At 40.0% G+C, this 12801-nt stretch overlaps 2 protein-coding genes across 2 annotated transcripts in view; one reads left to right on the top strand and one right to left on the bottom strand.

Moving 5' to 3' along the window:
* The window catches only part of LOC112574275 (microtubule-actin cross-linking factor 1-like), a 154661-nt gene extending 152837 nt beyond the window's left edge, over positions 1-1824 (bottom strand). The window contains exon 1 of the mRNA XM_025255231.1: positions 1660-1824. The gene's annotated coding sequence lies outside the window, so the exon portion shown is untranslated. The remainder of the gene's footprint in view (positions 1-1659) is intronic.
* Positions 1825-5628: 3804 nt separating this feature from the next.
* LOC112574209 (nuclear inhibitor of protein phosphatase 1-like) lies at positions 5629-12030 on the top strand. Its single transcript, XM_025255105.1, has 7 exons — positions 5629-5685; positions 6589-6649; positions 6988-7141; positions 7333-7550; positions 7792-7930; positions 8182-8246; positions 8913-12030. Exons 1-7 carry the CDS (start codon positions 5645-5647, stop codon positions 9240-9242), a joined length of 1008 nt encoding a protein of 335 aa, XP_025110890.1. The 5' UTR covers positions 5629-5644; the 3' UTR covers positions 9243-12030.
* The last annotated feature ends 771 nt before the right edge of the window (positions 12031-12801 follow it).

The following is a 12801-nucleotide window of genomic DNA, read 5'->3' as shown; positions in this document are numbered from 1 at the left end:
CACGTTTTGTGTGCGAGATGCTCGTTTAATCGTCTTTTGTTTGTTGATATCGGAGATTATTTGCGTTCCTCATGAGCGTTTCTCGAGGGTCTGGACAGGTTCCAGGAATGCGTCAACGTTGATGGAGGCTATTTGGACCACCCAAGAGACTAAACATCACAACTCTATACCTATTTCTGCTTCCCCTAGATATATATCACGGGGAACACAACATAGACCTTCACCAATAAAGGTCTATCATTGGTCATTGACATTTTTAAGCGATAAGACATTCGCATTCTAAACTGCTGACCAACATTCTTGCATTCTTTTGACTGGTAAGAGCTGGTGGGCCCTATTCCTCCTGATAAAAATAAAACCAGTCCTTTAAGGGAGCGCTTTAGACCTCGCTGACCTCACGGGATGGGAGGTCAAACTAATTGCCCTTAAAAGCTGCTCGCGCGATTCGAGATCATCCACAGCACGTGTCTACAACCGTCCACACAAACTCACCATGCTTCTCGATGGAATTGGTTATTGATCTGTCTGACACTGGCAGTAGATGACCGCACACTGACGCTGTAACGATTTGCTTGCGATAAAAGGCCAACAACTCTCGTCAGTCGGGTTCACGTGGTTGTCGTTCGTGGCCTGAGAGCCTTGACTCTACTCAAGATTAAGTCACACGCGCTGCAGGTCTTATGTGCTTAGAAGTGACCCACAACTCAGCACTTAAGCCGCCAACTCCGTCTTCTGAAGTTTAAAAACACAATCTACCGATAAGTTACGGGTCATTTAAATAAATGAACGCCCTTTACTATTCAGAGGGAGGCAGAAAAGCTTCCAGGAAACGTGAGTACGACACTCGTGGCACTATAGTATATATGTACATATATGTCCTAGCTACAGCTTTTGAGGAGAGAACACCTCGACATTCGACAACCTCGGTTTAGCTGACATCGTAGTCTGCGCCACATTCATAGACGATATATCATCCGATCGAACTAAATCGATCGGTGTCAGCAGAAGAAACGATCAGGTGTAAACGTTGGTTGTCGTTATCAGGATTAATGTGAGAACGGTCACGTGATTTCTAGCACACCTCAATATAGACTAGTGCGTGTGGTCTACTGAACAACCTACATAATGACACAGATAATGCGAGAGTGCGCTTGTCCGTATTGCCAGTTTGTTGTTCTAGCAACATAAGTAAAAAAAAAATCCTTCTCTTACTTATTTACTAACACACACAGAGCCATAACTGTCTGAATATTAAATTATTAATTAATTCTCAAAAGAAGAAAGGGCAATAATGTCAAATATTTTAAGCACAACGTCCCCCCCTCCTAAAAAAAAAAAGAATCTGTGCAGGAATCGTACAATGCACGCCATTTCCAACTGGCAGCGATACGTCAACAGCTGGTCGATCGTTGCTGTGGTTGACTGTGTCTTTATTGTGTAATCACCCCCAGCGCTATGACACATGAAGAATGGAGGTGACTCGGTCTTGGCACTTGCAAGGAAACGGAACCTCGTCAGGACAAACCTACGCAAGGCAGATCAAGGTGTAACTGCGACCCGACAGCCATTAACAGAAACATCTCTACAAGACATCCGAGTGGCTTAAAGCCACCATCAACAACGACAACAGGGTACATAAGGGGACTAAACTCTACTTACTGCGTGACTCGCACGTCGGCGACGAAAATAGTTGTATCTCCAGGGAGAGTATGTCCGTGCTGGCAGAACCAGTCGAGACAGTCGTTGAGAAGGGTTTACTCGCCACAGTTTCGTCCTTTCGTTAGCGCAAGCGCGATCGACATGCGTAACGCGATGTCGCGAAAAGCCCCGACAAACACCAGCGACTGCTGCCACTCAGTGGATGGCCTCCCCTCGCGCTAACGGTACAACAGGTTGTTGACGCAGCCTCTGGGATAGTCTGTACGTGCTACCCGTGTTCTGGTGTATTTCTGCATCAGAAATGGCGACCAAGAGGCTGAATTGGCAACTGCACATTTACCGACACACAGATATACGTAGAAAAAAAAAATACGAGAAAGGCGTTATCCAGGCAGATAGCCAGGAAACTTTCTGGGCCAGGCCCCAACTTTCATAGGTAATTTGTTGTTGCTGTTGTTATTCTGGCTTCTGCGGTAAGAGAATTGTAGTAAGAGTAACTTGTAGTAACCGACAAGGAGCAGGAGGTATGTAGTTGCCTATCGGCCGCATTTCAGTTCAAGGCCTTATAGTTCGTGTCAACGATGGCGTACGTGAAAAAAACAGTTCTTCCTGTCCCCCTTCCTCCACTCGATTCAATATTTCCTCAAACGTGGACACCAAAAATAAGCTGAAGCAAGCAAGCACTCATACAAAGTGTCCGATCCCACACCTACAAGCCAGTCATCTGCAGTGTGTACAGCTGGAGATGAGGAGGGGGTGAGGGTGGAAAAAGACCTCAAACGTCTTTTAAATCCTGTCTCGGTGAGAATTGCACGCGTATGTCAACGATCGAGCAAATGTGAACACACCAGGCGAATGCGTTTGTTTAAAGTTTAACTATTGATTTGATAGTAAATCACGAGAGGGCAGAATTCCAACTGTAAAGGATTTGACCAGAGGCTGATCATAATGCCGCCAATTTTATTATCTTATATTAATACACTCTCAAGGGGAGTGATCCAGAATTGATATTACAATGTAGGAAACCAGTTACGTGAGATGGGAAATGTACAACTACACTTATGAACGAAGTTTGACCAACACACACACACAGAGCATGTAAACACTTGGTCAAACCTTCCGCGATGTTTGACTAGATAACGGGCTTGATGTAGATACACAAAGTCCTTTGTTACTTTGCAGGCAACGTCTTGTGGTCTGCCTGCCTTCTTATATCCGACAAGAATGAGTTAACTTAGGGAAGTACAGTACATCGATGTACTGAACGATCGAGTAAAGGGAGGAAATGCACGTATGAGTGATCCGGATTACCTCCCCGTTGATCCCTACGCGTGCCACGTGACGTAGCAGGTGCGTGGGATGGAGTCCTGTGGGAGAGGTCGATGATAACGTTTCTAGAATGTAAGCTGTGTGCAGCAGTTTTTGCAAGAGGTCCAGGAGATAAGCCACGATATCTAGTCTGAAGGTTCACATGAAGCCAAAAAAAGACAAAACAAAACAAACCGCGCAAACAACTCGATCAGGGCTTCCGTGCAGCTTATCGTTGAGGCAAGACACCCACTCCATGGCGTGTGGAGCACGTATTGAGCAGCCTGCAAGACAGGTGGAGATTAGCAACACACACACACTCACGCAGGCACGCGCACGCGTGTTAGAGAAATCACAGACTAAACCAAGAGAAATTACACTGAGCCACATTCGTACTGATAAGAGGAAAAATTAAAAAACTCTTAACGTTTGAATAACGTTTGCTTAGTTGTAAAGAGCCGCCCAGCTGCATATAGTTTCTTTTGAAACTTCGCGACTGACAAACTTCTTCAGCACCATTCATACCCATCCACGTAATAAAACAATAATAAAATATACATTTGGATAGCGCTGCACGACAACACAGGGGTTATGCTTTGAGAGCTTTCGTGATTGTATTTTTTTAAAATTATTTTTTGAGAAAGGAAGATGGTTATTTACTCCATATTTTAGGAAATACCAGTCGTATCTGATGATCGAATTTTCTGACATGGGGGACTATTCTCAAAACTCACCTCATGTAAAAATAAATTATTTTCTTTACAAAATATTTACCATTTAATTTATTCTTCATTGACTGAGACTGATTTGTGCACCTGAAAATTATGGCTGCCCGCAGTTTATTATAATCATAAGCTCATAATCCTGTCAACACAAGCCTTTACAATCTGACTGACAGCAGTCAGTGAGAAAACAATAATACACTCCATTCGTGGTCAGTCTTGCATAACCAGGTACCTGGGACTGCTTGCAGGTTGTGTGTGACGTGACTAAGATGTAATGTCTATGCTGTGCATGAGCTTGTAAATTATTAATTAGCCGAGGCACACTGCTGTTGCCAGCGATCATTAGCTATTGACAGATCACATCACCCATAGCTGGGCCTGTTGCGGGGTGTCGACATTCAAATTATGTTTTGTAGATGCCGGACATTTTCGAAGGGCGGGGGTGAGAGAAACCGGAATGGCAAGAGGATTTGAAGAGACAGGCCTGAATGTGTGTTAGAATTTATAATAGACTACCATCTATATATATATATCTTAAGTATCTATATATATCTTACAAGACACTCACCATATTAGCTCTTTCCAATAATGATGATGATCCGTGACTATGTCGAGAAAAGAATGAGCAAGGCTAGTTTGCAAGGAATCTGTCTAAAGAGCTTCTTCATGAGTTTGTACCTAAAATTTGTATCCTGCCCAGAAGATTTGACGACACTCCATAAAACAACATTGCAGGCGATTGAACTGACACGTTCTTTACTTCACGTTAACCCTAACCCTGTCACAACGACTAACTCTGGATATGTAGCTTCTTAACTAGTCCCAGCTTATTGTATTTAATAGTTTGACTGCCTCCAGCAGTGAAATCTATGCTGCATGGAATTTTGTAGACAGATTGGGATTGAAAGAGAGTTTGGAATGGAGTTTTACCCCAAATAGACACCACAACCACCAATTTTGTAGCTTCTTCAACTCTCCTTATCTCATACAGAAAATGCTTTAAATACGTTTTTCTATAAGGAATAGCAGGTATGGTCAAGACTGCTTTTTTTCATTTTCGCAAATAGCACACTCTGCTCTGCCAAGGATCGCATCATGCTGCAATACATTCCAAGGGAGACTACTGCAGAAATCAAATCTCAGCAAGTCTTTACTGTTTCCTTCCCTTGATAGACGTTATCTCACCCACGGACGTGTAAAGGTATCTGCAAGTTCGTGGTTCACCCGATCAGAATATATCAGTTACGGAGGGGAGGGGGAACCCTTCAAATCATTCTTATTTGATCACTACGGTTCTGCTGCTATTGTTTTATAATTGTTGTAAGCTTTGTAACCTAGTCCAACGTCTGCCTTGGTTGGTGGGTTGGTGTTCACTTAATTGGAGCTGTTCGGCGGCTGAGGCAATGTCCAAAGTGGTTGTTGGTGGTGGGCGGTTCAGTATTTCATCAAAATTTTCCGCCCAGCGTGGTCTTAGTTCTTCATCCCGGGTAATCACGCTGCCATTGTTATACTTTACTGGCCTGCATGCATTGGTGTTTTTCCTTCCTGATAGAATTCTTGTGATGCGGTCTGTCTGATTTGTCACGGAAAGACCTAACCTTTATCTTCATGGTTGCCACAAGCAGGTGGTGGTCTGTGGCTGCATCTGAACCTCGCTTACCCTGACATCCAGAAGACTTCTTCTAAACTGGCGATTACTAGTGATGTGGTCGATCTGGTTTTCTGTATGTCCATCTGGTGAAGTCAAGATGGTCTTGTGAATGGTTTTGTGTGGAAAAATGTGCCTCCGACTACAACAATTATTTATCCCACTTTTATTATGCAGCCATTGGGCGAAATGAGTATACTTGTACACAATGTATGTGTGAGAGAGAGAGAGAAAAAAAAAAGTGTAGATAAAGGGAGATAACAGGATGCTCCTCAGTAGTCTCCCTGCCTCCGGCAAAAGCAATATGGCTGCGCCCCTCGTAAACAATTTTGAAGTGCCCTCATGGTATGTTTCTGTTAGATCAAGCGTTTTGTTTCAGTTTGCAGTATTTAAGCCCATAAAAAGTAATTATAAATATGATGATTTTCAATTATCGGGCCTGTAAATGACTCAACTTTCAATTACTGTCAACAGTGCACAAAACTAAACAATTGAGAACAGAATTTAATGTGTATATATATATAAGATCTAATGCACTTTTTGTTTTTGTTAATTACTTGCCTTCTGTAGAACAGATCATCATTGAGATATTATGATTAGCAACAGGGAAGCGTTTTGCACAAGTAAATATTTGATTGCATGTTTGTAACTGGTTATCGAATGCAGAAAAATTACGAACCGGTACATAACAATGATTATTTGTACTTACGCGTAAGTCTAATCTGTGAACAATTTTCACGATACCATTTGAAATGGTAGATGTTTTGCTCAGATAGTCTTAAAGCTTAATTTGAATCTTTTATGAAATAATTGTCTCTTGTTTTTCTGTTTTTAGTGGCAATATAACGTATAAAACTTTTGTTAAATACCAGTGAGACACTAAAAGTAAAGGATTACAAATGGAAAACTAGAGATAGGAGGCTGACATTTTATGTTCTTTGCAGAAACATTTTCTAGTCTTCCTTCATAGTCAGTGTTGATGTTTTCTGTAAAGTGTCCTAATATTACTTTTGGCAGATACAATGAGCTCCAGTAAAAGATTAATAAAGATGTAGAGATAGAGATGCTTTTACATGCAAAATATTTAGTATAAAAGTATCAATTTACAAAGTGCATTATTTTCATTTCTGTCATATACATACCAATAATCTCATTTAATGCAACTACTTTGGCTTTATTTTGAGTACTGTAAGTCATTTGAACCAAATTATTACATTTATTAATTCTTGCTCATTGCTTTTATTATAGGGCAGGGAAGCCACCACCAGGTTTGCATTTGGATGTTACTAAAGATGGCAAAATGATACAGGTGGGTAGGAAAATTCATCTATCAAAATTGCTAGACAGAATTCTCAGGTTTGGAGACAGAAAGATTTCTGTTTAAAAAAAAAATCATTTAAGAATGACTTTAGGATACTGTGCATCATTATTTTTTGATGATGTGTGTTTTATTTATTTTTTTTAATAGGAAGGATCAGATGCAGACTCTTTTTTATCTGGCTTCTGCTAATTCAATGATATGTAGCTAATGTATCCTTTTTCATCTGTCATACATAAAGAAGTGCTACACTTACTAGATGTTACTAATGGGCTTATAGAAACAAAGCAGCCTTACTTTGAAAATCAGTTTATGTGTATCTGTTGCAGAAACTTATGATAGATGAAAAGAAGTGCTACTTTTTTGGTCGAAACAAACAGCTCTGTGATTTTGCCATCGACCATTCATCATGCTCTCGTGTCCATTCAGCTTTGGTGTGGCATCGGCACCTGAACCGTCCTTTTATTATAGACTTAGGCAGCAGTGAGTTGATATTTATCCTTTTTTCAGGAGAAAACCAGAGTGGTGTACGAAAAACTAGTATGGCCTGTAATTATTGTGTTCTTCAATTTTCTGCCTTGTTATTATAGCATATAAAGTAACATAGTTGTTCACAAATAAAAGAAAATTGATGTGATTCACTTCTTGTGGTTGCCATGATTATATTTTTTTAGCACATGGGACTTTTATTGGACACATTCGTCTTGAGACCAGAAAGCCACAGCAGGTCCCCTTGGACAGTGAAATTCACTTTGGAGCATCCACACGTGTCTATATTATACGTGAGCGTCCTCAACCTCTTGGTCCTGGAGGCCTTGAAGATGATGGGGGAAAACAGATGGAGAAAGAAGGAAACTTGCTGGGACTCCCAGAATCAGAGACTGAGTTGGATGTAAGTGGGACTTTTCATCCTGCCTTGTTTAAATTTTTTTAAAAGGGAGTAGCCATGTAGAAATGCCCTAGAACCTGCTGTTTTCATTCATAACATTTTTCTTGTGAAATTTTAATAATTCAGATTTTGATTATAAAAATAACGAGGCAAGCTAGTAAAAAATAGTGAAGTATGGTAAAATCGTCTATAATGCGGTCAACAGCTATAACATTCTTATGGTGTAGATTTTTCCCTCTTGCAGAACTTGACAGAGTTTAATACAGCTCACAATCGTCGCATTGCATCTCTAGCTGAGGTAGTTGATGTGCCAAACCCTTTGAAACGTAAACCTAAAACTACACATGTATCATTTGCTGATGAAGAGGAGGTTATCAACCCAGGTGTGTGTGGTAGTTTGTCTTTAGCAAAACAATAGTCCCCGGCAAAATTGACAAGAGTATCAGTGTTAGTTTCCAAGTTTTCCCATAGCTATACATTTAATTAAGAGCTTGTTGACTGGGTGTACTACCAGGCTTGAAATTGTAAAATTGTTTATGAAATGATACTATAACCATTCTAATCAGATGATATGTCACTGTACCATTCTTAAATGCTATGTGGTTTTTACAGCATGTATTGATAATGCTTTCAGAGGATGTGGATCCCTCGATAGGTCGGTTTCGTAACCTGGTGCAGACAACAGTCATCCCTAATAAGGCAAGTAAAGTCACTTGTAAAATGGCAATGCTACATAGTATGGGGAAAAAACCCAAAATTTCAGTTTATGTTCTTACAAACCACCCTATACTTTGCACCACATATTGTATGTCAAACACATTATCATTGTTATTAACTTCTTTGTGTCTTTGCCTGATATCCTGTCTTTTATTCAAAATCTCTTACTGGTTATAGCAACAGCTGTAATGTCTATGAATTGTTCTTAGTATTCAAATGCCATTGACTTTTTACTCTGTTTTATTCCAACAGTAAGAACTGGTTCAGTGTTTTATTCCCTTTTATTTAATTTTATTTTCTTTTATGAAATCTTAGGACATATACAAAGTTTTCTTGGATTCTTTGGATTTTTATATTTTGAATGAAAAATAATGCTAGTTCAGGCAGTTAATATTTTAAAGTTTGATACTCTTTGTACAAGTCAAGATGGATAATATGTTGAAATGGGGATTTTTGTTATACACATGTTGTATGAACATGATTACATGTTTGGTAGGATTGAGGAAGCAGCTATAAATTATCAGTTACATTTCTTATACAAATTATCTTATAAAATTATATTCTATGTATGTCATCACTGCTAACTTATTCTGCAACTACTCATAAAAATAAATAAGAAGAATCATTTTCCGTGATCCATTTGTGCAGAGATCCAAGCTGGACATTGGGAGTGGCGTGGGCGTTGATGCAGGCAACAAACGGCTGCATGGCATGGGTCTTAATACCTCACATCTTTATGGTGACCTGCCAGGACCAGGAGGGGGATCTGTGCTAGCCCATCCATTTTTTTCTGCTGGCAGGCTGGGCATCCCCGTGCCAAATCTTGCTCCTGACGTAGAGCATGAACCAGCTCCACCACCAGTTGTCCCCGCCCCTCTTCCATTTGTCCCCGAAGATACACCAAAAGAACCACGCAAGAAGAAGTATGCAAAAGAAGCGTGGCCAGGCAAGAAGCCAACACACAGTCTATTGGTTTAAGAGGGAAAAACATTGCATCTCTTGTCTTTGCATCAGAGTGGATGGTTTGGGCAATACTTCAGTGAATTTTTATGCGTTGCTGTCTGAGTAACACCTGAACAATAACAATGATATTTGTTAAAGATGTAAGCCCACAGGGTAGGTGATTAGACATGCTTGACATTAAAAAAGTTGATTTTATGTATGGTTTGTATGACAGACAAATGTGACCAAAGAGATAACTTCACCATAACATCATCATATATTGAAGCATTTTGAACACAGACATTATCCTGCTGAAATACAGCTGAATGGGATTGGCTGCGAGCTGGAGACTCTTTTTTTTCGTCTGCACTTTTTTTTCCCTATAAAAATGGTAGATAATCTGTGTGCCCAAGAGGATCAGAAAGAGAAGAATAATGTCATGGGCTACTCATCGTTTATTATTCAGAAAATATTTTAGCCTGTATAGTTGAAGAATGGGAAAAAGAAGAGATATTTTTACTATTTAATATGGAAGGGAAGTATGGGGCATTTTGTTTTGCACTGAACCTGCAGCGAAGACTGTATCACCGAATAGCAACTAGGCTGTAAAACAGGTGCCATGTGTGGATGAAGTACAGTGAGAGGATATCTGAACCCAGGACGCCTGATTCTCACTGTATTGGTGATAAGCACTGAACTCATTCAGAATGTCAGGTTATGCATATGGATTGTTAATGTTCGTCTTTGCAGTGGCAACCCAACTGATTGAGTTAATCATTTCATCCCTGGACTCCTTGTTTACTATAGTAAAGTTAAAAATAACTTGTTTATTCTACACACAGTAGCAATTTGTAAATTTTGACTCGTATGTTGGTTTTCCTATACTTAACATTTTTGTCTTAATTATCAGTTCTGCTTGGAATTATATTTCTTTTTATTAAACAAAAAAACTAGACCAGGAGTGTGGTAATCCTAAATATCTTCTGCACCAACTGGCAGGACTTAAGCTAATATGTTTCCAGGGGCTGTAGTTATGAAGCAAGACTAAGTCATTTCCCCAGAGTAGAATTGAGAAATCAACAAAAAGCTTGTTTTTTAGTTACAGTGTGATGCCTAGACCCATGGACACCTAACTTCATATTTCCTTACCCCAGGTATCTTGGGCACTGCTTATAACTACAACTTCAGGAATAAAAAAATCTGCTGGGTCTGGACAAATTACTTTGTAAACAAGACACTTATCCTTAAATTCCTCATATTACCCAGGGCAACGATTTGCCCTTGCTAAATAACTACGGCTTCTGGGTAGCTTTTATTAAAGTAGTCCAGCTGATCACTCACCTTCCTGCTGTAGTGGGGTAGTCTCAACAGAAAAAGCTTGGGCATAAAGGGTTTTGAAGCACTTGCTGTAACTCCTGTTCTACATGAAACTCTAGTGTTTACAGTGGTAGCAGAAGGAAGTAGACCTGATGTAACACTGTGTAAATTCCAGCTGTAACTCTGAGATTGGTTGTATGCAGCCCTCCACTTCCCCACTGTTGGTACTTTCAAATAGTTCTTAATACATTGGAGTCTGCATCCTGCTGACTTGCAGGTATTCTTTATCCTCATCTCCATCATAATTTTTTCTGCATTGCTATCACTACCAGCACAATACTGCCATAAGACATTTTTGTCATCAGAAATATTGCTAGTACAGGTGAAATAGTGCACTCCAGCACACAGCCTTTGCAGATCTGTTGGTGTCAGTCACGTTGCATTCAAGAATGAAAAGCCTAGATACTCTTTTCGCTCAAATGCCCTTGAATCTCAACATTTAGCACAAAGGGTGTGACGCAGTACAGGAATGGTAATTGTGTCCTTGACAGAAGTATGTCCTGTGTGATGATTCTTTTCCATTTGGATATGTCGAGAGTGACAGTGACAGCCTATTTCCACAAAGACCTCAACCCACACTCATCAGCAACTGTTTAGTCTTCTCCAACTTGTTTTGGGTGTTTATGTAATGAGTGTTATGCATGTTCTGCTTGACAGCATGGCAAATATTTCTAGCCTCAGCTAATGTTACCCATGTTTTTCCCTTCTGAGATGGAACATACTTCCTGAGAAATATTTGCCATTTATGTAATCTGTACAGTTTATGCCAAAATAACTGTTCATAGAACAGTCACATGCGGTTTTCAAAAGAAAAATTGCTTTCTTTGATGGTCATACTATTCCCAGTGAAAAACATGCAGTCACCCAACATTAGAATCATATGATCATGCTGCTGTATCATCAATACATGTTCAGAAACAGACACTAGGTGTTAGCCTGGAACACAGTTCCAATGTGATGAAAACTCGCATTAAGAAATATTTCCTTTAGACCATTTACTTGCACTTTTCTCCTTTCATGTTCAGTGGTTCAGAAGTGTGTGTGTGAGGGGGAGGGGGGCAGTTTTGTTTCTTTGCAAATGCATGTGTGCAAATTTGCATTTTAATTGTTTTGTAGCATGTTGCTACTGTAAGACATCGTTATACAAAGTCAGGTATTGAAGTGACTTTCAAATGCTTCAACTTTGATGCTGCAGTGGACTTTGCTGATCTTTTAACACATATATAAAATCCTATGTGAAACCTGTCTGAACCTTTTTCCTCAATAGCAAAAGGACACCTTGCTGAGTGAATGAGGAATGTCCGGCAAAGAACACTTGAGTCTAGTGTCTAGTGCTAACAAAATGGGTTACCTGCCCTTGGCCAACATTTATGATGCTACAGACAACTCATTTTGTGGTTATATTTTTACAATCTAGAATTTGTCAATAAAACTGTTTTAAAATGTACTTTGTCTTATTGGTTTTTAAACATGCAGTTTCCAGAAAACTCATCTAGTAAATCATTTTTAGACTTCACTGGCACATAACGTGGAAAACCCTTTTAATACTCCAGTGTTTTAATGTTGAAATGTTTTGTTGTTTAGGCATCTTAAATGTTATTTTAGAGAAGCAAATGAAAGAATGAAAATCTGCAAGATGAAAGGTCAGTGTTGAGATGCTAGTGAATTGGGGTTGGTTAGTTGATAAATGTGCTTTTACCTCATGGTGGTAATAATTCTAATATTTTTGTTGTCCTTAAGATTACATATCTCAGTGAAATATAAAATGATACATAGGTCAGAGTTCACACGTTGAAAGGCTGATGAAGAGGAAGGAAGAGTAGGAAACCTCTGGCGCCCAGCCTTGTGACAAGGTTCGGGTGACTCAAAATAAAATCTCAGTCCAGAGCCTTGCGACAAAGCAAGCGTTTAATTTACACCTGACAGTCCCTTTGAGAGAGTGGAGTGGGGGGGGGGAGAATTGATGTTTTACGCCGAGCCAGCAACTAAAGCCACATCACGGCAAGGTAGACAGCTATGTAAACGGATGCCACGTGCAGAGAAAGAACAGTGTGACCGCGACGAGATCTGAACCCAGGACAGCCAGTCCTATTGGCGACAGGCGCTAACCGTTGCACCACCGGACCGCCTGTACTTTTGAGAACATTGAAAGTGCAACAGTCAGCGATGTCACTCGCCAGCGGAGGAAATGCGTATATAGATATGTATGTCGTCACTG

Source organism: Pomacea canaliculata, linkage group LG10, assembly GCF_003073045.1.
Source record: "Pomacea canaliculata isolate SZHN2017 linkage group LG10, ASM307304v1, whole genome shotgun sequence".
Classification (NCBI taxonomy): Eukaryota; Metazoa; Mollusca; class Gastropoda; order Architaenioglossa; family Ampullariidae; genus Pomacea; species Pomacea canaliculata.
Note: the sequence above shows the minus strand (reverse complement) of the source record. Positions and strands in the feature narration are given on the sequence as shown.

Excerpts from the sequence above, each read along its gene's own strand:
- LOC112574209 (XM_025255105.1), top strand. The coding sequence starts at position 5,645 with ATGGCTGCGCCCCTCGTAAACAATTTTGAAGTGCCCTCATG. Across the intron at positions 7,551-7,791 it reads AATCAGAGACTGAGTTGGAT|AACTTGACAGAGTTTAATAC; the intron begins GTAAGTGGGACT and ends TCCCTCTTGCAG. Across the intron at positions 7,931-8,181 it reads AGAGGAGGTTATCAACCCAG|AGGATGTGGATCCCTCGATA; the intron begins GTGTGTGTGGTA and ends TAATGCTTTCAG.